Source organism: Falco biarmicus, chromosome 2, assembly GCF_023638135.1.
Source record: "Falco biarmicus isolate bFalBia1 chromosome 2, bFalBia1.pri, whole genome shotgun sequence".
NCBI lineage: Eukaryota > Metazoa > Chordata > Aves > Falconiformes > Falconidae > Falco > Falco biarmicus.
This window is the reverse complement of record NC_079289.1, coordinates 97,401,116-97,425,694: the sequence shown is the minus strand read 5'-3', so window position 1 is coordinate 97,425,694 and position 24,579 is coordinate 97,401,116. Positions and strand designations below refer to the sequence as shown.

General features: G+C 36.6%; 1 protein-coding gene across 1 annotated transcript in view; it reads right to left on the bottom strand.

Moving 5' to 3' along the window:
• Positions 1-202: 202 nt before the first annotated feature.
• Positions 203-24,579, bottom strand: part of ANOS1 (anosmin 1) — a 140,183-nt gene continuing 115,806 nt past the window's right edge. Inside the window, exons 10-14 of the mRNA XM_056329198.1 lie at positions 13,124-13,218; positions 10,700-10,871; positions 9,253-9,473; positions 6,472-6,613; positions 203-5,767 (exon numbers count right to left, since the gene is read on the bottom strand). Coding sequence (XP_056185173.1) covers positions 5,709-5,767; positions 6,472-6,613; positions 9,253-9,473; positions 10,700-10,871; positions 13,124-13,218 — 689 coding nt within the window. The 3' untranslated portion in view covers positions 203-5,708. The remainder of the gene's footprint in view (positions 5,768-6,471; positions 6,614-9,252; positions 9,474-10,699; positions 10,872-13,123; positions 13,219-24,579) is intronic.

The window sequence follows — 24,579 nt, the reverse complement described above, 5'->3', positions numbered from 1 at the left end:
AGACGATGACAATACAACACCTGTAATAAGAAAACAGAAGTATAGAGGGGGATTTCTTCTGTGCTATAAAAAGCTTTCCTTGTATTAATTTTTTTATGAAATGGAAACTTTTGAGTGCATTCTGGTTTTAAATGCACAAACCCCAAGTGGTACAGAAGCACAGGGCAAAAAACCCAAACCCAAAATGATCAATACTGTTCAATATATAGCAAATTTGCTTTATTTCATATGATTCACATCATCCAGTCATCATCCCTTTAGTTCAATATTGAATAAAACATTTATTTGAATTTATGGAAAGAAAAAATGAATGGCCATTTTGAATTACAGTGTATAGAATGCTTCAACTATTGATTATGACAACTTACCTATCCACAGCGATGTATCATTCTTGCCAGGGTTTACAAACCATAATAGCAAGTACCAGTGAAATGGTCCAACTTGCAGAGAAATTTAACTGTATGGGTTTTGCTAAGTATTAGCCATTTATGTAAAAGGAAAACCACAACAAAAAATGTAATCAAGTATTCTAATGACAAAGCAATACCAGGAAATTTTGGAGTTTATGTTCAAGTTAACAAAATCTAAATGTTTATTAGGTCAGTCAAGAGTAAGTCAAAGACGCATCCCCAAACTAAAGACAATGCATCTGAGAATGACAGCACATCTCTGACAATTTGAAACAGTTAAATGTTTGTACTAAGACAGATATTAATATTTATTAAAAATGTAGAATTTAAATCATGGGTTACTGCACTTTAAAATAGAAAATATTCCAAATCTGGTGTATACATGGATTTCAGCATGAGTTTCCATCATGAAAATCTTGACTTGCAGCATGAGACCACTGACATAGATCTAGCAACATTTTAATTCATTTCAGTTATTATTGCAAAGGGTGAACAATTTTTCACTGTGAACTATCCCATTAGGACAGAGAAAGGGATGGCAAGTTCTTGAGTCTGTTTTTTTACGTCAAGGATTGCTTGAGACTCAAATGATATCTAAATTTATTTTCATATTGTTTTGTTCACTTTCTAAAGAAAACAATGTTGTAGTACACTGAGGATGAAATGGTATGACTTTACAAACAATGAGATTTAGATGTTCACAAAGAACTTGGTGTGACACTGATTTTTCTTAGATGATTCAACTTTAAAAAAACCAAACCCATAAATTCTGTATGGAGGAGATAATGTAGCAAGATTTTGATGTAGGATAGTTTATTACCTAAACAGTATGTACAAATTCTAAATATGAAAACGGTGAGTAAAAGAAATCAGGCTATATTTACATTTACTTTTTTTTTTTACAAACTGTTTTTACAAGTGTATTTTTTTCTCTAAATAACAGGACAAACATGTTAAGACCAATCTTTTTGTATTACATACATAAATAAATATTGACTTTAAATGAGTGTTATAGGAACATAATTTCTACAGCCAATCTGGGTAACAGATAAGCAGTTCTGTTACCTCTACTACAATATAATTAAGTAAAAAGGAAAAATTTTACATATAGAGCTCTGTTAATTACTTTGTAAATTGTACCTTACTAATATATTCAGTAGAGGTAACACAGTCATTACAATTCATGCCCACAACTGAACAATGAGTTTTGGCATGCAAAACCATACATAATCATCAACATCTGCAGATATTCATTTACATTTCTTAAATAAAGGGGTTTCTTTATTATTTAAAACTACATGCAACAGCTTATTAGCATCATATTCCTGGTTACAATGCACAAGTCTGCATAACATTATTTTTAGTAATTGATGTTCACAAGTACTGATCAAAAGGGTAGGAATATACTTGGCACATAGTGTAAAAAAATGAATTAATAAATAATATCACAATGACATTTACATATACACAAGACAAAAATTAAAAAAAAAAAAGGTGTTGTACATGGAATTTATGGGTCCCACACTTTGTTCTATAAGGCCCTGATTTAAGACAGTATTCAAGCAGATTTTGACATCCATGTTTTTTGAGGCATCACTAAAGTTCATTCTTAACTGCACCTGTTTTCTTCCATCCCACTGACTTCTTTTGTGCATATGGAAGTTTCCTTTTCTGCATACCTTCCTGAATCAGGGCCTGCTTATCTAAAACTCTTCCTGACTCCAGTTGGGAGTATGGAGATGGAAGTATGTGGAATAGATTGACTCAGTATTAAGGTTTCTATACAGTTTTGCCAATACCAACAGTAAAATTCCCATTCACATTAGCAATGAATATTTTTTTGACTTTGTGCGTGATCATGACAAAAGTTAATGTCAATGTTAGCATTGTCGGACCATGTCCTCAACTCTTGCTGGACCCACTAAGTTGAGGATGTTCAGCATTTCACAAGTCAGACCTTTTATTTATTGTCTATGTGCTATATTCTTAATGAATATTCAAGATGATACACATAGATGATACAGCACAAGCTCTATCTTATTTGAATTTCTCCTGCTCTATAAACAACTCAAAAATGACCAAAAAAGTTAACAAGAACAAACCATTCTCTTCTTAAACAAAAATCATCAATGAACAACCAAAAAAAATCCACTTCACAAAGCAGTTAGCAAAAACGGCATACTCTTATAATTCTGCTTTAAGAAATAAAGATAAACAAAATGCATCCTGAAGTCAACTGACAAATCCATCAGAATCGTACATTGCAAATAATATATTAGTGTAAAGGTGCAGAGTATCTAAAAACATCCTAATAGCTATATTAATTCTGTATTACACACCATTTGAGAAAATAAATCTTTAACTAGTGAATCAGATAGTGAATTACAACTCTACTGCTGAATTAAATGTTTAATTTGACTTAGGCTAGTAAATTAGGACAATATCCTGTACAATTCAGCAAACAAAGCTTTATGAATCGGGCAGTAACAACTTCAAACCTGTACCGCTAAATTCAAAAAATAATCAGGAAATCACTCATAGTCAGGAATTTAACATCCATGCATAAGCCTTGTTGACCTTGTATTTTTCATTTTTTATTTGAAGGATGACTTGAAAGGTTAGCTGATAAGCTGATTTGCAGAAGGAAAAAATAATGTACATCTTAGTGGACTCTATAAATACACTTGTTTAATACAACTCTACTTATCAACTTTTTCATTTATTTCCAGAATCTACTTTAAAACGGAAAACCCCTCCATGATTTTCAAAAGTACATTGTTATTTTTAAACATTGATTGCTTCAAACAGACTGGCATCAGCAAACAGTAACCATTTTGATTCATTTCAGAAGAATGAGGCTTCCCCTCAGCAATAAAGACTAAGGGTACGACCACTCAGGACTACTAACTTCCAATTTATCTCCAAGCCAGACCTGGCATCATTGTAATAAAGACCGACATCCATGTTCTATGCTTTCCCATGTCACTATGAATGAAACATAATTTTATTAACATTAATCAAGTCACTACAGATTTACTCCAGCATAACTAGAACAGACTGTGATTGAAAGGTTTGGACAGAATTTTTCAGAGAAGTCTGAGGCAATTGTTTTTCTTGATCCCACTGACTCCTGCTCTCAGCAAACACAACGAAGATCACTTCTAGTCTTAACCTACACACTGTGCAATCTAAATGTCGAGCAGTGCTGCACACCGATACGATTCAAATTGTGTTTTCTTTGTAAAGACTTGTACAAGTGAAACATTTCCATCCTAACAAAAAACTCTGAGACTCTGGCCTTCTGCAAAAATTGAAAAATAAACCTTTAAACCACACATTTTAAGAAAAAGTTCCCCTGTTTATTTGCTGATGCATTTTGGAAAAGGGGAGATGACAGAATGATAGAGGAAGGAATTAAAAGCACCAGAGCCTTTAATATTTGTAAAACTACTATTAAAGGCCCAGACCATGCTGCAACGGAAAATGTCTGGAAAAGTTCTTGGTCACCGCGTGCATATCAAAAAAGACATCAAGCAAAGTAGAAAGAGAGTGGGGGAAAAGAGCCCTTTAAAACCAAAAGTAGAAATGCAGGGAATCTAGAATGAGCAAGCGATCAGAAATAAACTGTTTTCTTCACCCTCTGCGGTATTAACTCACACAACCCAAAAAGCTATAAACTTCAATACAGACAAACTGTATTTGAATATTTTGTGAACGCTCTACTATGATAAACATAACTCTGATACTCATTTTCAGGTAAATATTTCTTTTCTTCATATTTGCTTTTTTGAGCTCCTCTCACTGCGTATCGCAGGCAAACACAAAGTACAGGTGAGCCCATAGCATCTGCTGGCAGAAAAAGGGGCCGCCTCGTCATGTTTGACTCCTCAGTGTTTGAAGTACGTGAGCCTCATATGATGATTCAGGGAGCAATGGAAACGCTGCCAAAGACTGCAGCAGCACTTTGAACATCTTGAACATTAGAAGCTGATTATGAGTATTTGTATGGACATTTATTGGCAGATACTTTCCACCCTCTCGATAATAAATCCAAGCAGTTTCTGTTTACTATTGAGGTATGTCTCTCTGTGTGGTAAATTATTCTAGACAGTTTATATTGCACAATAAGGCAACATGAATTCCCTTATGGTTAAAAAGGGCACCCTTCTGTCTAAATTTGAAAAATGCATTCAAATAAACTATAAGCCAATGTTTTCCAGATGCCAGAATATTGTCACATAATTCTTTCTGTAAGCAGAACAGCAGAATAGAGCCAATACATCCATCCTTCTGTTCAGAAGTTCCACGGGGAAAAGAAATATGTGCATCAAAATCCAAAGCCAAAAAGTAGCTCTATGGCTAGTTGAATAATAAATGTACCTCAGAATTTCATTTTCTAAAATGTTAACTATTCAGATTTTTAACTAGGAAATTGGTGGGTTTTCCAAGATATTATTATAGTTTGAAATATTATATACCAAAAAATTGTAAGTGGGATTTTAAAAGTAATTCTTCCAGGATCTATCAATTAATTGTATTAATTGCCATTAACTGTCAACAATTCTATTAACTGCCGTTTGTTTCTTTACAATGGTACATCTACCCCATATATTTTTTAGCTAATAACTACATTAATAGAAGATGTACATGCTAAAACGTTACCACTTCAGAACAGATGGGTGATATAAATGTATCATCATCTTCCTCTGTGATACTGCAATTATAAACACTGACTATTTTAGGGTTTCCGCTACTGGTAATTATTTTACTTATGTCCTTATTTGAGACATATGGAGATCTTTAATAGCAAAATACACTAGGACTTAAAACTGGTGACAAGCAGAGCTTTAAGTAAAATAGATCATTTAAACACACTGAGAACATGGCCTCCAGTATTCAAAGTATGTATACATCACAGGACAATCTTGCAAATATTAACATTGAAGTCACTAAGAGAAAAAGCTGTATACACTGCACCATTTCAATCTACTTTAAACACAGGAATACAAAAACATTATCATGAACACACTTCTCATTTTCTTACAGGTGTAGAGTTGGACGTGATTTTCAGCTTGTTGAACAGTGGTGGTACCAAAATACTTGCTGTATGTTTCATCCAGATCTTGGTTCAAACACAATTCTTCATGGTTAAACTACAGAGAAGTGGATACAGATCGTACAGGATGGTAACTTCCACCGGAAAACTGGGTTAATTGCTCCTACAGATGTGCCTTTTTCCAGCCCTCATTTGGGAGCTCAGTTTTTCTCTCAGTCATTTGTGTAATCATCTGAAACAGTCTAATATTTCTCTGGGGGTGGCTTGTAGTGATGTGGATGATGTTGCTTTAGATGAGGTCCTAAACAAAATAATAGGAAAATATGTACATATCAAACCCTAAGTACATAATACCAACAATTGTCCGTACTGAAAAGGCTTTGTGAGGCTTTCAGCTTGCAATCCTTCAGCTTGTAAGTGAACTACCTGAGCTGACAAGTATGTGCATGTTCAGTCCACAACTTTATTGGGACTGTGAAAGGACAAAAAGATTCAAGCAACTGAATCTTGGACTAACTGATTATATTTTTTACTGGGCTTCGCTACACTGACCTGTACTTTTCAGAAACATATAAAATGCAGGAAATGGCCATTAAGAGGTCTGCACTGCTTTAGAAATACGATCAGGCTTTAGCCATGCTGGACTGAGTGCACCCAGAAAAATCTAGTCTTGAAAGCTAAGGAATCCCAGTCCTAGGTAGTACCTGGAGGACAGACCAGCTTTGAATCCCAAGTGCTATAGGCACAAATAAGCCAAAGAGCTGTGATGGAATGAATGGCAAATATCAGACCACATAAACTGAGTGAGAGAAAGACTGCATTTGCGTCTATCATTGCTGATGGACACTTACGGGGGTGGGGGAGAAACCCGGTATTTTCACACATCTTAAGTTTATGGAATGATACTGGAACCAACAAAGCCTCTAAGGCTCAAGCAAACTCTTTAGATGTGGAGGACTGAAGTTTTGTAACATGTGAACACATGTCAAAACAGTGCATACTTACTGTGGGGTGAGAACGGAGGAAGGTCAGGTGTTCGGAATGATTTTATCGTAGCTGGCCCTTCCCCACCAGTTGTTAGCACTTGAACTTCCAAGCGGTACAGCATTGATGGCCTCAGATTGGGCACAGTAAGTACATAATGATCCTGAAAATAAATAAATTGCATCAATTTGCAGCTCATCTAAAAATAAAACACGGTTGCTCTACTCAGACAAATCAGTGGTTTAAACAGGTTCTGTCACTCTCTGAAGCCACAAATTACTTTCTTAGAATTCTGTTAAAATGATGTAACGTATGTGTCACTTTGTCAAGAGGGTTTGTTTTGAATGTTTTGCTTGCCATTCCCGTTTGAGCAGACTTTTTTACCATGTTATGGTTTCAGGCACAAGAGGTCCAAGTTGTTCCTTAGTGTTCTGGGAAATGGATGATGTGCTTATCTCTAAAAGAAAAACAAAAATGTAACTTCCTAATCGTTCTTTTTAACAAACGTGCGTTATATAAACTTGTTTTTATTTGGATCTGCCTGTGAATTCTACTAATCAGTAAATTAATTAATGGCAGGCCTGGGGCCTCTGCTGCAGATATAGACAGTAAGTGTGGCTACACTGATTTCAGCAGATTTGTCCCAATTACACCATATGAATTTGCTTTGTGTTCTTAATCCCATTGCTGGCATGACAGACTCACTTTTCACTGCTCCATACCTTTTGTGGTCAGTTACACCTGTGCAAAAAAATTTCAGAGTAAGTTTATACATGTTCCCAAATGGGAATATATCTGGCTACAGACTAAAGTGTATTAAGGAATCAAAAATCCTGATTCATCTTATTCCAAACTGAAAAGGCCCAGTCCCAGAAAGGGGGCAGCGGGGCAGCGATGCCAGGCAGTGCAGGCATGGTGTGCTCCTGCAACCAGCTGGGCTGGCCCATTATTAGCAGGGTAAGTGCTTCTGGCTGGCACTGTGCCTAGCGCCATACAGGGGGACCTAGACAAGCTGTGGGAATAACTGATCATTTGCTGTTATTGCAGCAGACAGCAAAGGGAAAAAAAAAGAGAGAAAAGGTGGAGGGAAACGTACTTTTACTGCCAAATTAGCACATATTCTGAGTATGGGGCTGCTCTTAATAGACCTTGCTGAAGCTGTTCCACCTCCTATAAAATACTGAAGATCAGGAGAGGGAGAGTAGTGCATACAACACATTCACGCACTCACTCTGCTCACTCAGGCACTGTTCCGGCAGTTGGGACATGTGCATTTCAGCCCTGGTTGTGTATATTTTAAATTTTTATCAGTCAGAGGCTACCAACAAGACTGAGCGAATGATCCTCACTGTAAAATACCCTGCATTCTGGTAGTTTCTGAGAGGTAGGAGGTACTGTTTCAACTTAAATCAGTGTTTTCTGCAAGTTAACCAGTTGCCATAGATAGACAGATACATATAGTGATAATTAAATAAAAGGAATCTCCAGGCTCTACAACAGTGAAACCAGAGGGGAAAAAATGATAAAAAACTGAAGCATAACACAATGCAAAGGAATGTTAAATAAAGCTTTATATATATTTCAGACCTAACTGGATCAAAAGCTTAAAAAACAGGAATACAAATGCCAAATAAAATCATATGCCAGCTTCTTAAAAAAAAAAAAAAAAAAAAAATGCAGCCAAGGGTCTATGACTGAGTAACCACTTCGAGGTAACCCTTGGTGAAGAGACCAAGGCTTTACCTGCACTGTGCTTCTGCTCTGGACTGTAGGTTGACCTTTGGATGAATTGAGGCAGATCACACCAAGTCTGTACTAAACTGCAAAAAAGTAGCTTGCATGGTAGCTTGCCCCATAGTTTTAGAGCATCCATGGTCAACTTTGTTGCTCTCCTCCAGAAGAACAGGCTTTGAAACACAGCTGCCCCAGCCCTAGGGCAGTCTGCTAGAAATTAAGACAGAATGCTAAGAACCTTGTCTTTGATTTGTGGAAAATGCTTTGAATGCCACGTGTGTCCAACAAAACATTTTACACATTCTTTGAAGAAAGAATGTGAAAAGATTTTCAGCCAGTTCTGCTTTAGACATAATCGCCTTCATCCAGTTCCCTGAAGTGAATGGAGACTCCCAGTGTTGTTAAGACATTAGATCAAGGCCAGCTGCTTAAGCCCTTTTGCTGACACTGGTGGATCTGGCAGCAGAGTCTGAATGACAAGCTCTTCACCTGCCTCTGCCAGATGAGGAACTGAAATAGCAAAAGCCATCTTAAAGCAAATAGGGAGAAGAATTAAAACTGTTAATTCTCACACTTTCAATAAACAGTGAAACCTAGTTCTCCTTTAAATTATCTGTCCATCAGACAATAGTGTGTATTGGCACAGAGGTGATTTTTATTTTTCTTAGAGCAATGACAGACTCGAAGAGAAAATTCTCTTAAATCCATCGACTTGGATACCAAATAATTATTAAAACTACAGTAACCACTAAGTTGAACAGCTTGATCATCAAAAGAAAATAAAAACTATCTATTGCCCCACAAATGATCTTTTCCTCCCTTCAGGCATTTCTCAGACAAATGGTTGCTAATTTGACAATTTTGCACATTAAAATGTTTAATGTGTCATCAACAAGAGTAGCTGTGCTTTGTATCTCCAGCAAGGAGGAAAAATGAAGCACTTCTTACTCCAGCTTGCCTGCAGACCCAGAGAACACTAAGTGTGACATCACCACTAAACATTAAAAATAGGCTATGCACCCAGACACTTGTGAAGCTGCTAGCATATGAAAGCAACAAACAACTTACTGCTGGCAGTATCTGCGACTGAGAAATGATGCTGTTGGGTAAGCTGTTCTGCCGGCTTTCTGTGGTTACTTCTGCCCAAGTGACTTGAAACCCTGTCATGGGCTGGTGAAGGTCTGCCTTAGATATCTTCCAGGAAAAATGACCAGTGATGTTACCTTCCTGAACAATGAAAGACGCAGATAGATTCTCGGGTTTGGCCAACACTTTGGGTAGAACTGGCACTATAAATTTGGAAAGCAAAAAGATAAGCTAAACTTTGAGGTAATGTTCAATAACGTTCATTTAATTCCACAAATCAAGGTCAGATAGAGCTGTCTTTCTGGTGTTACCCAGGACCCTGCCAGCTTTCTGTATTAACCAAAGCCTATCTTTGAAATACTCCATTGGCATTTTGGGCCAAATTCAGACTTCAGATCAAATGCTGTCAGCCGCAGGTCATAGAAAGGAAAGCCTATAGCATGTAAAGATATAACTGCCTCATTCACAGGCAGCCATCCTGCTGCTCCCCTGTATTTCCGAATACCTGAGCTTCTATTTTCAGTTTTAGGATCACAAGAAAACCCACAGGATAGCACAGAATTCCATGATGCAGGCAAAATGTAAAATTAACGTTCTAAAACTGTAGTACAAGTTAATAGGGGCACTCTGATCAGGGGAAACACACACCTGAGTTGCAGTTTCCCAGGGAGGCTGTAAAGCTGGAAAACTGTCAGGAGGGGCAGTGAGGAAATGGCAAGGGTGGCCAGCAGGACTCTGAGGTGACCCGTGGAGCATGGGAGTACTCTTGGGGACAGCAGGCACTCAAAGTGACAGGGCCACCCTCTAAATGAAGAGACAGGTTTCCAGACTTGGCTGTGCAAAGCCATGGCTGACCTGACCTAGTGCTGGCAACAGTCCTGCTTCGAGCGGATGGCTGGACCCCAGAGGTCTTTTCCAACCAGTATCTCCATAATTGCGTGATTTCCATAAGCCTCTAGCTATACCTACCATTGTGGAAACACTGTAAAAGGCATGAGTGCCTTTATTTGTTATCTGAGAGCAGAATTAACCCAAACAAAATCAAGCTGAAAAAGCAGCTTGCATTAGTAGCAAAACACTCAAAAGATCATGCCAGCATAATTATGTTTACAGTTACCATCCATCATTATAATGTTTGCTTCCATATAACTGGGAAACTGTCCCTCCTTACAAAAATAAAACCTGTGTAATAACAAACATCGTTGTATGTTTAGAAACATTCACTAAAATTATCACCTAATTGACAAAACGATAATATGCTAGCCAAAATCTACACTGCTCTGTATTTTAGTTGATTTTTCACATAAGTATTAGTCATTTCTTCTGGATCTTTCATTTCCCAACTTAGAATTGCTTTTAAAGAGTGGGTTTTTTTGTGATTATAAATGCATTTGAAACTATATGGCTAGTTTTCTAGATCATAACTTACCTCCTTCAGCAGGACAATTAATGTGCTTGTGGATTTTTTCTTTAAATGCAGAGCAAGGTGGGGTAACAAAGAAAATACTCTCAGCCTTAAAACGGCCTTTAGATTTTGCAGGCATAACAGTTACTTTATATTTGCATGAAAACAACAGGTCCCTCAGAATCATGTAGTTTTCCTAAAACAAGAAAAGCAAAAAGATCACATGCTGCAAATAGACATGTAGAAAAAAAAAAAAAAAAGAAAAAAAAATAAAAATAAGGTTGGCAGAAGATGAAAAGCTTTCGCCAATAAAATATTATCCTGATATGCTTAACACATGCCAACATGGCTTTTACTCAGAGGAAAAAGCAAATATCACCTATGTTATGATTATTTTTGGTACTAAAATATATTAGCATGGTATTCGGATATGTCCTTCAATTTACACAGTTTCTTTGACATGATGCATCAAAGCAACTGGCTTCTAACACTCAGAACAGTCTCTCTGACATGATGGCAGTGGGGGTAGCAATGTAAGGACGTAAATGGTAATCAAATTAAATAAATGTAAGAAAGCTGAGTTAAGCTGCTGTAAATGACAGGTTTCATATACATTTAACTTTTTAAAAGCACATTCAAAGTCCAGCATGATATTATGGATCCATTTTTTTCTGCTTTAGTATGTTAATTACTTTTACCTTCCTATCAGGAAGAAAAGCTCCACAGCTGAACTACAAAGTGCAAATCTTTCTTTAAAGACAATGACTGGAGAAGAAAACTACACAAAATTAAGTGTCCTGCTAAATTCTTACTGTCATCTAAAGTACTTTTGAAAATCACCCCCCAAAAGCTTTAGCACAAATCATCTATGACGAAAAAAATATTTGTGTGTTTGGGGTTTTTTCTGTGATTATGTCCAACAAAATTTACTGGCTAAGGAAAAAGTCTTACACTGCCTTTTAGATCTTTACTTCCCATCAGAATCACTGCTTTCCAGTGTTCTTCTGCATAACTCCCTCTTTTTTCTAATCCCAAACTGGATTAGTGCAACCTTCACTTGGAAGGTCATTTTTGATGGGACATAGAGATTGGGCTGAGAACAGACTTCTTGCCTTCCACCTGCTGGGACAGTGCTCTAATAGGCTTGACGCCTCCTTAAAATTGTGACAGGACTGTTTATATTTGTTGTGACAGGACCTAAATGCTCAACACTGGAAACATCAGGCCTTTATCCACCTTGACCTATCAAATCCAGTACCAAACCTTTTGTAGCATGTAACTTCTTCTGTTTGTTTGTAATTATTTTCTTCCTCAAAAGAAACACAGTTTCCCAAAGTCAATTGGACCAATTACTGTAAAATGACTGAGAGGAAATACATGAACTAATCCCACAATGCTTTTGGGCTGACGTACAAAAAGTCTTTCCTGACCTCTGGTGGAAATAAACTTCTTAAATATTAACTTTCTCCTGCCTTCAATGTGCATAACTTGAAATATTGGGACTGCTCATAAAATTATGTCACAATATTTTTTTTAATCCACCTCTAATATTTGCTTTGCTGACCCCATGAATCAGTAAATCTTACAAGATAACAGCCTTTTGTATAAGAAATGATGTGTTTTGATTTACTCTACTTCTACATGCCATTAACTCCACTGAACTGATCTGGTAATATAGGTCAGGGTCAGAAGGACAGGTGAATTGCAACTTCTTCCATTCTCTGTAACACACTAAATCAATTGTGATGCACAAACCACATTACTGTGTTGTTCAAAAAATATGTTACAGAGACAGATGACATTAGATTGCCAACAAATTGAGTGTGAAGAACTGCCACTGCAATATATATTCGGGCTGACATGTACTTACATAGAGCTTTTCTCCTTATCTGATAAGTGTCTGACTTCCAGATTTAATGTCTAGTATTTTTCACCTATGGTCCTTTTTTCTTATTCCATTATTCTCCTCAGGGTTGTGAAACCCACCTGCATGTCTAAAAGAAAACCTAGTTTATTAATTACTATTATTAGTGTTCAGTATATGCCCTGTGCTAGAGTCCTACAGCACTAATTATAGCTAAAGCTCCATGTCCTATATGCTGTAGAAATAGATAAGTAGCTAGCTAAGAAGCTTGACTGCTCTTGTTTTCTGAATGACACCACCACCAAAAAAAAAGAACCCAAAAAAGAAAACATTTTAGCCTAGTGTAAATTTGAAAAAAAAAAAAAAAACCAACCAAAAAACAAACCAAACCAAAAAACCCCAAACCCAAAACAGTCCAGATGCATCATTTTTATCTTTTGCTGAAGAGGAACATCGAAAAGAAATATTCTTAGTTCTTTATGAAACACGGTATAAAGCATGCTGTGTTATGTTACAGAACCATCCTTTCCTCTTGCTGCTTAGAAGCTATTCAGAGTCAGGCAGCAGGCTGCATGGAGACTTACATAAGTCATCTCTGTTACTTTCCCAAGTCCCTTCGTGTCATTGTGTGCACAAGACTCCAGTAACCAGTGGACCTGGAATTGATTCATGCTGATATCTAAATGGTATAAAAAGAGAGGAAAAGACATGTATCATAATTATGCTTTCACCTTTGCAACTTTTATGGCTTCTCTAGATAAAAATAGAAGGAGCTGGTAGTTCCTCACTTGTTCCTAAGCATCCTTTAATAGAATGGAGAAAATATTACACACTTACGTAACTTAAACCTTATATCAGCTAATGGAGATAAATTTAAAAATAGTGAATTGGCATTTTCAGATATGTAAGCATATGCTGCTTACATTTTTTAACAAATTAAGGATTTAAATTGAGCATTAAAAAAAAAAATCTCAATGCTGCTACTTCTAAACATCCTGAAAATGACAGGAATGACTTTGTGTCAGCCGCCTGTGACTGTGTGTATTGTCAGGGCATTGCAATACTGCTGCCTGGCACTGCTTGAGAAATCTGTGCCTGAAGATATGTGAAGAACACTGTAAATCCCTGAGCTTTCTCCTTCCAGAATATACCATAAGACCTGTTCGTTATCTGTCCAAATAAAATGCTAGTCTTGACACAGTAGTAATACCAAAGGCTTGTGTTTGCTCCCATTAGAATCAATGACAAAACTTGCTGCAGTATCAATAGAATAAGCTTCCAACCAATTTCCAGCTCTTCTAGATTCTTGTCTAATACTGATTGCATAAAGAAGCAAAACAAAGGGCAAGAAAGAATTAGAAAAAACAAGGAAAAATCATCAGGTAGAATACATACATGCTGTGATATTTCTGGATTTGGTTATCCTCTATCTTTATACAGGGGATGCAAATTACTGTCTGTTATTACTAATTAGCTTGGTACAACGTAGCCATTCATGTCAGGTGCCTGATTGTGGGTTTCAGGAGGGAAGACTAGCACCTTTGATGCCTTAAAGGCTGATCTGGCTTTGGACTGCTGTGAACAGCTTGGACGCACAAGGGAAGATTTGGAAACTAATGAGTAAATAAGTAGTGTCTGAAACTAGATCAAATGGTATTCTGGTAAAAAGACTGACTAGAAGCTCCTTGAAATAAATTTTTGCAGCAACTATCTTCATAATATGTATACCAATTATTTGTGTGATTTATCTGGAAACCCAACTTTACTTTTTTCAAAAAGAAATCTATAAATAAATAACTTGCTGCCTTGTGATTGCTCCTTCTCATTGAAAAATAAAGAAATGGATGTGCTTTCCCTTGCCTCTGAGTTGCTGGGCTTTGCCACTTGATGTGCTATTGGATGAAGACACAAACTCACAGTGCATTTATAAGTAGGTTTCATCTGATTCCATCTCTTCCAGCTCAGTCAATTATTGCCTATCACCTACTTGCGCCCCTCTCCTGGGATGGACAAACAAATCATCTAGCTTCCTGGGACCTGAAAACTTTGTGCTGCTATATTAATCATGCTATATTAACGATGTACACTCTGTGCCAATTAACCACAGTGAATCTGTTATTGTATATTATCAACTTGTTATTTTAAATTATCTGTATATAAGATGGAAGGCTCTTCGTAAAGCTACAAAATGGCTATTTCCTTATAGTAACTTTCACTTGCAATCCATACATAAATCACTCTCTCTTTGGCAGAGATTATCCAAGCCAATTAAGCCTTGCCATTATCCAGCCATCAAGAACTGGGTAAGACATATACCTCAGGTAGGTCACTGAATATCACTACATGGGCAACTGGGGAAAGCTAAATCCCAAGCACCAAGAGACTATACAGCTCAGCATCCAGATATACCAGTGTAGAGGTTTACCAAGACTGCATTCAAAAATGTAATTAAACATGTTGTAAACCCAAGATATTTGGTATTTCCAGCTCCTGGCACAGCAGAATTCTGTTTGGATTTTATTGCCACTCCACCTCCATTCCTTATGTGAGCTTCTGCTCTCAGGCTGTTCTCCCTTCCTACTCCTCTCCTGCACTAGCAAACCCTCAGTGACCAATCTGTAAACAGCTGTGGTTTCTGATAACCTCTCTATTTGAGCTAGAAAATCAGAAACAGGTTAAAAATTTATTTCATTCCTATCAACTTGGACATTAAATGTAGGATGATGGTTTTTAATAAACATTTTCATTTTTTTATTTAAACAAAATTAACAAATCAATCATTTGATAGTGCTCACATCTAGTATTCTGACAACAACCTATATTGAAAGGACAGGACTTTCTTTTTAGTGATTATGTAATTAAGTTATTTCAAAAAGGTTTTTGCATGCATATATACAAACACATCAACTGCTATACACTGGAATGCATCATAACAGAACCAGCTAAGTTTTATCAAAACCTTATCATTACAAAAGGCCTTTCTGAATTCCCTAAACTTCTATTTTCAAGACTAAAACGTCTTCTCATCTCCACCTTTGTCATTGTTGTAATCTAAAAGATCTGAACATAAGTATGTTAATTGCTTTTTGTTAAAAAGAATGTAAAAACAACAACAATAACAAAAATTTAATCCTTCTAAAATATCTGTCCTGTCAGGGTCTAAATCCAGAGCAATTTCATTGCAAAACTGAAATATAATAGGGAAATAGCTCCTACTTGAGACAGAAACTTTTACAAATATAGGGAAAGGTGAGACATTTTGTGATTAAATGAAGACAGAAGCATGAAAAACTCAAAGTGTATGTGCATGCATGAAGTATGCATATTAAATAACAAGACTGGTTTAGAAATTATCTTCAATGTTTTTAAAAGTAAAAGGAGAAAAGATGCGTGGAATGATCTAAAAAGCCACATAAAAGACTGGAAACAAACAAACAAAAAAGTGTATTTGGTTTATAAAGTTGCTTTTAAAGTTTATGGGTCTAGAGTTTCACTTTTATGCAACATTACACATCTGATTTTGTCTTTACAGCACATGCAGAAGAAAAGCTTCTCCTGGATTTCCTTTCAGAAATATACACTCTCCTAGTCAGATCACTACAATAATTTTATTTGGATTTTTGCTTTCAGCTGTCTATTGCAAACTCAGTGGTAGATACTGGACAAGCTGTCCAAGCTGCAGTCTTGCTGAATGTCAGCCACTACCACCAGAGCTAATGTGTCCTGAACTAAGCTCAGCTAAGGTTAATATATCGTAACCCACAGCCACGTATTTTTCTGAAAAGTCATTTGAGTAGTTAATATTAACAGAATATTCTGTATCTAATGGGACTGATTCGGTCACTTTTATCAAAAAGTTCTGCTATCTGTTCTAGAATAGGTACATAACAATGAAAAGAAACAGCCAGACTCCTTCAATATGGTTCCCTGATATTTCAGATGTCATAGTAAAAAGCCTTTTTTGTATATAATCAATGTCCTCTTAATAGTTTGGAGTTGTCTTGATTCTGTACTTCTAATTAGGAGTCTTTATAAAGCTTTATAACTTCATTGTTCTCACGGTTAGAAGGTATACCATTTAACACTAAAAAGACTAATGCTTGTACAAACAGCGAGCATTCATATTTCCCAGAGCACAAAATATTTGTACAGAAACACTGAACTTGAAGGACATACTAAGTGCTAGCACTCATTTCAACAGCTCTAGGCTTGTGAAATTAGTCAACAGAATAGACATTTAAGTAAGAAGAACTCCTTAAAGGACTGTTACAGTAGACAGGTTATTCAAACAATTACTTTTATTTTCAAGTTTCTTTAAATAAAAAAAAAAAGGAGAAAAAAAAAAAGAAACAAAAGGGCAAAGCATGAAAATTACTTTAAAAAAATCTTTAAGTTACTACATGGAAATGACCTCCAGCTGCCCAAGCTATAGGTTTTTGTATCTTTCAGGCAGTTGCACATAACTAATATTTTCAAATAAACTAATAGCTAACATTAATTATTTTGGCTATGAACTTTGAAGTAAATTTTCTGAAGTACAGAATGAGTTCCTAGACTTAAGAAAACATTCCCACACAGACACCACATGAGCATGTTCTTAAAACTCCACCTATGCTCAGCTATTTTGCTGAACAAAGGTATGCAGCTAACTTTATGAGACAGATATCTTAAATCTCTAACTAGAAATTTATTGATCAGGGGATGCTCTAAATCATGTTGAAAAGATATCTGTTTTTATTTCCTCCCTCTTATCTTTCATCCCAAAACACCTTTAATTTCATACGAGTATCTCCACAAAGCTGTTTCTCTACTGATTGTGTTTAGGAAGACATTTTTCGCCAGATTTATCTTCTTTCTCCCTCTTCCCAACGCAAACCTTTTAGTTCCATTTTAATACAAATAAATAAATATATTTCAGATTTTTCTGGGGGAAATGCGCACCTATTCTGTAGCTACAAGCTGCACAAGCAGCTCAAAATCCTATAAATACCAGTGCCAAATACATCTGTTTGCCATTTTGAAAAGTTCAAGTTCATATGCATGATTTAAGCATCTCAGATTGTATAGTTTTGCCTAAAAGTACTGCTACCCATCCTAAGCCATGGCTGCATGATGGTTAATAGGAATACCTTATGCCTATATTCTACAGTTGCTAAATCTCGTGATCTCCCCGCAGCATCTGAAGCTCTGAGACCCATTCAGAAAAATCACTCAACACAATGCCAGGTAACTGCAGTTTTTCCAGCTGGAACTTCTGGTTTAAATGGCTCTACAGTTTATTAAAAATAAACTAAATAAAAAGTGATCTTTCTCATCTTTGCCAATGTTTTCCACATTTCTGTTCTGCTGTACATTTCCATTACTGCCAGCCACGTGAATAATTTCATCTAGTGTGGTTCCTTTTTTCTACCATGTTACAGCAGACAGCTCCTTTCTTTGCCTCAAATACTTTTCTCTGCTTTATATTACAATTACTGTTGCAGAAGGGTGCCAACAGGACAATCATGAGGAACTGGAGTCTGCTTTGTAGCTAGAAAATTGGCATAGCATGGGCAGGAACAGCAGTGAAATTTGTTCACACAACCCAACACCACCAATAAGACAGCAACCTCCTGTCACTTCAGGAGACCAGGTAAGCAGATCAGCAGATTCAAGAGGTATGTATTTCTTTGCATTCCTGTGACCCACAGCAAGAAAACTGCCGCAGACTGTTTTGGGAACTGGGGCTAGTTCTGCCACTAGTTTGCTGCAGGTCTTTAAGCAAAGCACTTCACGACTCGTTACCTCTGTTCCATCCCTGTCAAGTCACGATAATAACAGTCTCTGCTGTAAAAGTATATCAGCTCTAGAGCTGTGTATTATTCTGTTTGATGGGTGCTTGTTGGATGATGGGTTGCTATAATTTGGTATAAAAATGCCGATTAATGTTAGCTGTGACAGCACTACTATGCAGGCAAACAAATTACAATAACTTATTAGAAAGAAAAATCAAATATTATTTGCTGGAAAACAAGATTTCAGAGCAGACATGTTCAACAACAGCAGCTCAAATTAAGGCTTAATTACAATAAAAATGTCTGGCATCAATAAAATCAAGCTGATTTCTGTATCATGACAGGATCTGAAGTAATTAACAAGCAGTCTGATAGATTTTCCAATTAGAATAAAATATGGTGAAAAAGCAAAGATTATAGGATAAGACATATATGAAAACCTTTACCTGGCAGCATGAAAGTATTTATTTAATATAAATAACAAGCACATGTCAAATGAGTATTTCAGTAAAAAAGGAAATGGCGTTCTGTATTTTTTGTCATTACCTCAGCAAACTGACTCCCTCCATAATATATACATATAATTAATATGCTGTGTGTCAAAAGGAGTTATCAAAGTTTAGAAGATAATTAGCCATATGTAAACCTGCTGTCTTCATTCAAACCTAACCTTTCTTCAAACACAATGCCATAAGGAGACAGATTTCTGTGAAGGTATTCAGTAAGAAAATTACTGAAAGAATTTGTTCTGCACGTAGCTAAACCCAAATCTGGATTTATTATGTATTGTTAAATCTGATATTTCTATACAGCAAACTGCAATGAGTATTTGTGACTGGCCACATGGTTTTTATTTTTCTTCTCATACTGGGGTATGATCTTACAAGCTGCTGAGCACTCTGGCCCGGATTCAAAGTGCTTAAGCATATGAACAGTCATGTTGACTCCGACAGTTAAGGGTAGCTAATGGATCAGGCCAGAAAGTTTAGTATCCACCAAGATCAAGACACTAATGACATACAAACTATAGGCAAAAGACAATATTGAACATGTCTTTGATTGTCTTAGACTAATAGGAAGAAGGAAATACAGCAAAATTAAGCTATTTCCTTTCTGGATCATGTGTCTTGCAGCACTATTGCTCTAAAAATAGGTTATAGCAAGGGGTAAAGATTTTATATTTAATATCACAGCACAGGACAGAATCTGCTCACGCACACAAAGTACATGTGTCAGCATCTATAAGCTTGATTAAATTTTTCTACAACAAAGTTATAGTATGATTTTGAGGAGCTCTGTATAAATCCTATGTCAAACACCACACCATTCAGGAAAAAAAAAATCTCACTGTATTGAATGGTGAAACTGTGATACGGTAAATATAGAAGTCACAATGGTAAACAGTGAAATATATGATGCCTTGCATAAAGAAAAACATTTTATCATCTCTGAAGTGCCCAAAGCTGTGTACAAGTCAAAGGCTTCTTGAAGAAACGTTCCTGCTCTATCTTCTCCCAGTACGTAACCCCTGATACACATTTAAAACTGTGGATCTAATACAAGACAGCACTGCTTCCAACCCGCCATCCTGGCAGAAGGATGAGCAGCAGCGCTTGCTCTGCAGCATAACCTGCCTGTATTTCCATACCAAGAACTATTACGCAAATAGTTGAGACAGACTACGAAGAAGTGTCTTCTTCTCTGTCAGGCTTGTGCTCATCTGTTTATCAGGCCAACATTCTCTTCCATGTCAACACAGAGTTCTACAATATGCAAGTTTCCATAAACACTTTTTCTGCTAAAACTCAGTTGCTGGAAAGGTTCTGAAAAATATGCAGGGAAGGCTTAAATATGGGCAAAATCCAAGTGAATAAACAAAGCAGTGTTATTTACTAATAGTTGCTTCAGTTTTGAAGACACGATTAGTATAAAGTGATCCACATGGTATTTATTGCACCGTAATACTAGCATGACTGAAAAACGGGTTAGGAAGTAATACTTCAGCTTACAGCAGAGAAGCGAAACATGATCTCAGTCAATACTTGATCATTACACTTATCTATTTCTTCACATATTGGCTCACGAGCCATTCTATGCCTCTCTGAATCACAGCATTTCTTGCCAACATTTGCAATCTGAAGCTTATGACAGGACAAGAAATAGTGATAGAATAACAAGTGTTATTTTACTTATTTCAGTTCAGCAAATGTAGAGTTATCAGTCCTAGGATACATAGGTAAACACAATTTACCTTCAACTAATGATAAAATGCTGCATTGATGCACTAATGCATTGTGAGCCTCTGCACTCCTCTTTTCCATGTACAAACTATGTTGTCAATGTGTTCTGTCTCATGCATTTTAGTTAAGTTTCTCTTAAAAAAATGAAATGAAAACAGCTCTGGCTCTTAAGCTGCCTGTGCATTGATTCACCCAGTGGTAAAAAAAAAAAAGAGAAAAAAAAATCCAAAGTGTCAAATGTTTGGTTATGAAATTCATGGTATTCATGACACCTCTGAGAAAAAGAACTTTTTAATAATCGCCTATTCAAGCAATATGATTAAAATAAACACCAAAACCCTCAGTTAACATTTCAACTTAACTCAATAAACAGCAGCTAACAAGGCAAACTATACTGTTTCCTGCTCTTACATGGAATATAAGCAGTATTGATTAAATCACAAAGATTCGGTTTCCCACATTATGCCATTTAAAACAAACTTCCTTTCTATAGAACACATTCTTTGTATAGTACAATGATAAGCCTTTCCAAAAAGTATATTAACAATTAGTGTACGATTTAAAGACAGGCCTGGGCCACAGTATTTGTATCAATATCTAGACCTAGAAACCCTCAAGGTTTAAAGATGTTTATATTGAGGGATTTAAGTTTGGGATCATCTCTAAGACGGATTACCTCTACCCTCACACAACATCCTATACAAAGTGAGTTCAACAGTATCTCATTCTGGGTTTCTATTACAAGGAAATTTGCCTCTTGTAAGCTCCCAGTCTCACAATAGCTGCTTGTAGCATGAACAGAAGCTTCCCACGTTACTCCGTCACAGCCAGATTTTCAAAGGTATCTAAGCATCCAAAACTTGAATTTAATGAAAAAGCAAAAAACACAAGCAAACAAGTCCAAGGCTTACTACGATTATACATCTATTGAAAATGTCACTAGGTACTCTATCATTAACTTTAGCCTTCTGTGTAACTTTGACAAACCTGAATGCTCATTTAGGTGGGGAGGCTATATTGATGGTAGGTAATCTGGAACTTCCCAGTTCCAGAATTAAGGTACAGACCCATCTTACCCCTAAATCTGCAGTGGGAGGAGACGCAGAGGTGCACTTGCTACTGCCTTCTCTCTCATACCCTATGCAAAAGCCGTACAGGTGAGTTTGCATGCATGAAAAATGCTCCGTCAAGTTCCAAAACTGGACTTTCATGGTATGCATCATGCCATGCCATACCAGCATCTTGCTCTGCTGAATTTTTATTCATAAAGATAATGTCATTAATATGCAGATTCTAAGACTACTGAGTCTACAAGAAAAAGAACACAGCAAGCCCAGGTCAAATATCTATAAAATCATGTGCATACAGATAGGGTGAACAGAGTTTGACTGTTTCCTGTGTCTCCAGTGTAAGAATTAGTACTCAAATGAAGCTAAAGGAAGTGGCTTCAGAGGAGGAAAAAAAAAATGGTTCTTCACAGAACAAGCACTTAAAACTCTGCAACTCCATAACGTGGGACGTTTCAGATGCCCAAATTTTATGTGACCCTGGTGAGACACTGGATATTATCATGAAGGAGAATTGAATCCAAAGTTAATAAATACAGTGAAATCACACTGGGCTCAGGAAATACCATGAGCTAGAAGCTGTTTGAAGCTGGGACAATAACCTGCAGAAGTATCATTATATACTTGGCCTATTCTTACGTTCCCTTGGATTTGCTTTTGGCCACTGACAAGAACCTGTTGGGATGGACCTTTGGTCTAGACTGCTATGGATATTTTTATATTCAGTTTATGGTCACAGGAGTAAAAGGAACTGGTGTTTAAGAACTCATTATTCATCAATTGCACACGTGACATCTTTACATTGAGATTATAACTTCAATGTCAGATACCCTTTTTGGTGTCTTTTCCTCCAACTCTAGTTACTCACTCAAACAGTCCAGTCTCGTTCCCTGTCCGAGGTGTTTATGGAACTGGTTTTGTAGACACCTTATAAACTAGGCTAGTTAAACAATACAGGTTAAAAAGAGGCATGTGGAGGAAAACTGACCCAATTTACAAGAGGACACTCGTTAGTTTAAACCACCTTCACTATAAGCATGATGACTACCTGCTGATAGCTTAACCTCCCCTGGATCATAAGCTACATATTTTACTTCAGAATTTAGGCAAGCTAAGAGAGTACTCATGAGCAGTTATTAGTCCACAGCTAATGAAAAATATCTTGCTAAATTGCAGTACCTCAGGATCTTTTTACTCACACTAGTAATGGCAGGATTGTTCCAGGTATGATAGTGTGAGCATTTAAGACAAAGCTTTGACAGAATGTGACCTAGTGATACAGTTTAGGGAAAGGAGGGGAAGAACTGGACGGTAAAAAGCCTGCCATTTTATCCCTCAGTTATTTAGACTGCCTAATAACAGACATTTCCACTCACAATTTTACAGACACTAAATATATATATAAAGTTCTGCATCTGTTATTAAAATTATTAACCTTACAGGTTGTGGTAATACTCAAGAAGTAATAAGAAATGTAGAAAATTGTGTAATGGGTAGACAGGTATTACTGAAGGTACATAAAGATGGTGTTGTTGAAAAAAAAATTTTCCCTGAAGAATTAAAAATCAGGTAAGAGTTTATTAGTTGACCAATTAATTTTTTTTAATGCCTTGCAGTGAGTTAAGTCTTGATAAATTACTTTGTAATGGAATATTAAATGTGTATCTGCAGTTTGACTGTAGGTACTCATCCCACATAACGATGATCAATCTTTAGACTGCACTTATAGACAAGGGAATTTGCAATTACATTTCTACTTAATCTTTTAACAAAATTCAAAAGAAATCAAGATTAAATTTGTATTTCAGAAAAAAAGGATGACTTTTTTAAAATGTATAAATTAAGCCAAATTAAATATGCTTTCACAATTACTAAAGGCATCCTGGAGTACGATTCAGGCTTGTGAACAGCACACACTATTTAAATTTTAAAATGAAGCATTAAGTGCATCAACCATACGAAGTGTTAGATCTAGTCTGATGAATGTTCTGGACCAAACTACTCCAGCACAGCCGCTATCTGCCTTCAGCTGACATCAGTGGGGACCTGTTAAGCAAAATCAGTCTTCTGTGCTGTCTGAGCTCTGGGACCACAGTGTGTAGCTCTGATTTGGCTTGTGATACTCAATCTCCTGGCACACTTTGCATCAGTTCCAAATACATTCCTGGGACTAAACATTGGGCAGACTTGCCCCTAAGTCTTTCATACTAACAGCTTTAACCACCTACCCTGGAAGGTATGGAGGTTTGGAAGCAAGTGAGAGGCAACCAGTAATGATTTTCTGTTTTGCCTGCAGAAACAAAGAAATACAGTAAACTGTGACCTTGAAAAGAATCCCCGATACTGTCCCATTCGCAGGGGAGGTGCCACTGAGGCTGCTACTATTGTAAATGTGATTTTAAAACTTTATTATTTGTCCCACTGAACAACTGCATACTATTTGAGAAGTTGCACACTATCTGCTCTACCAAATCGTAGTACTTGTTGATGTTTTTCATGACTCCCACCAGCAACATTTTAAGTATTGATTACAATTCACATTTGGACATAAACCAAATGTAAACCAAATAGAGTCCTGTAGCCAGTTTATAAAGAACAACAAACATAACTGGAGATGGTCAGATGCTCCCCTTTTCATTCTCTCCAAGCAGCAAAAAGGCAAAGAGCTTTTTCGTGGAACTACACTAGGGCTATGTAAGACAAAGTCAGGGAGGAGTAGGAATCACATAGAGAGGATGCTTCTGAAAGGATATTCTTTTAACTCTGGAATAATTTCTCCCAACAGTTAAAGCTGATAACATTACCTACCTCCCCAGGCAGGATGCTGGGGAAGCCCACAGGTTACAGGCATTGGAGTCAGCTGTAGCACATGTGGAAAGGCAAATTATACGATGTTTACTGGTGAATTTCTAAAAAGGTGATCTAGTCAAAGATTCCTGTGCTTGAGGCCAGCTTTACT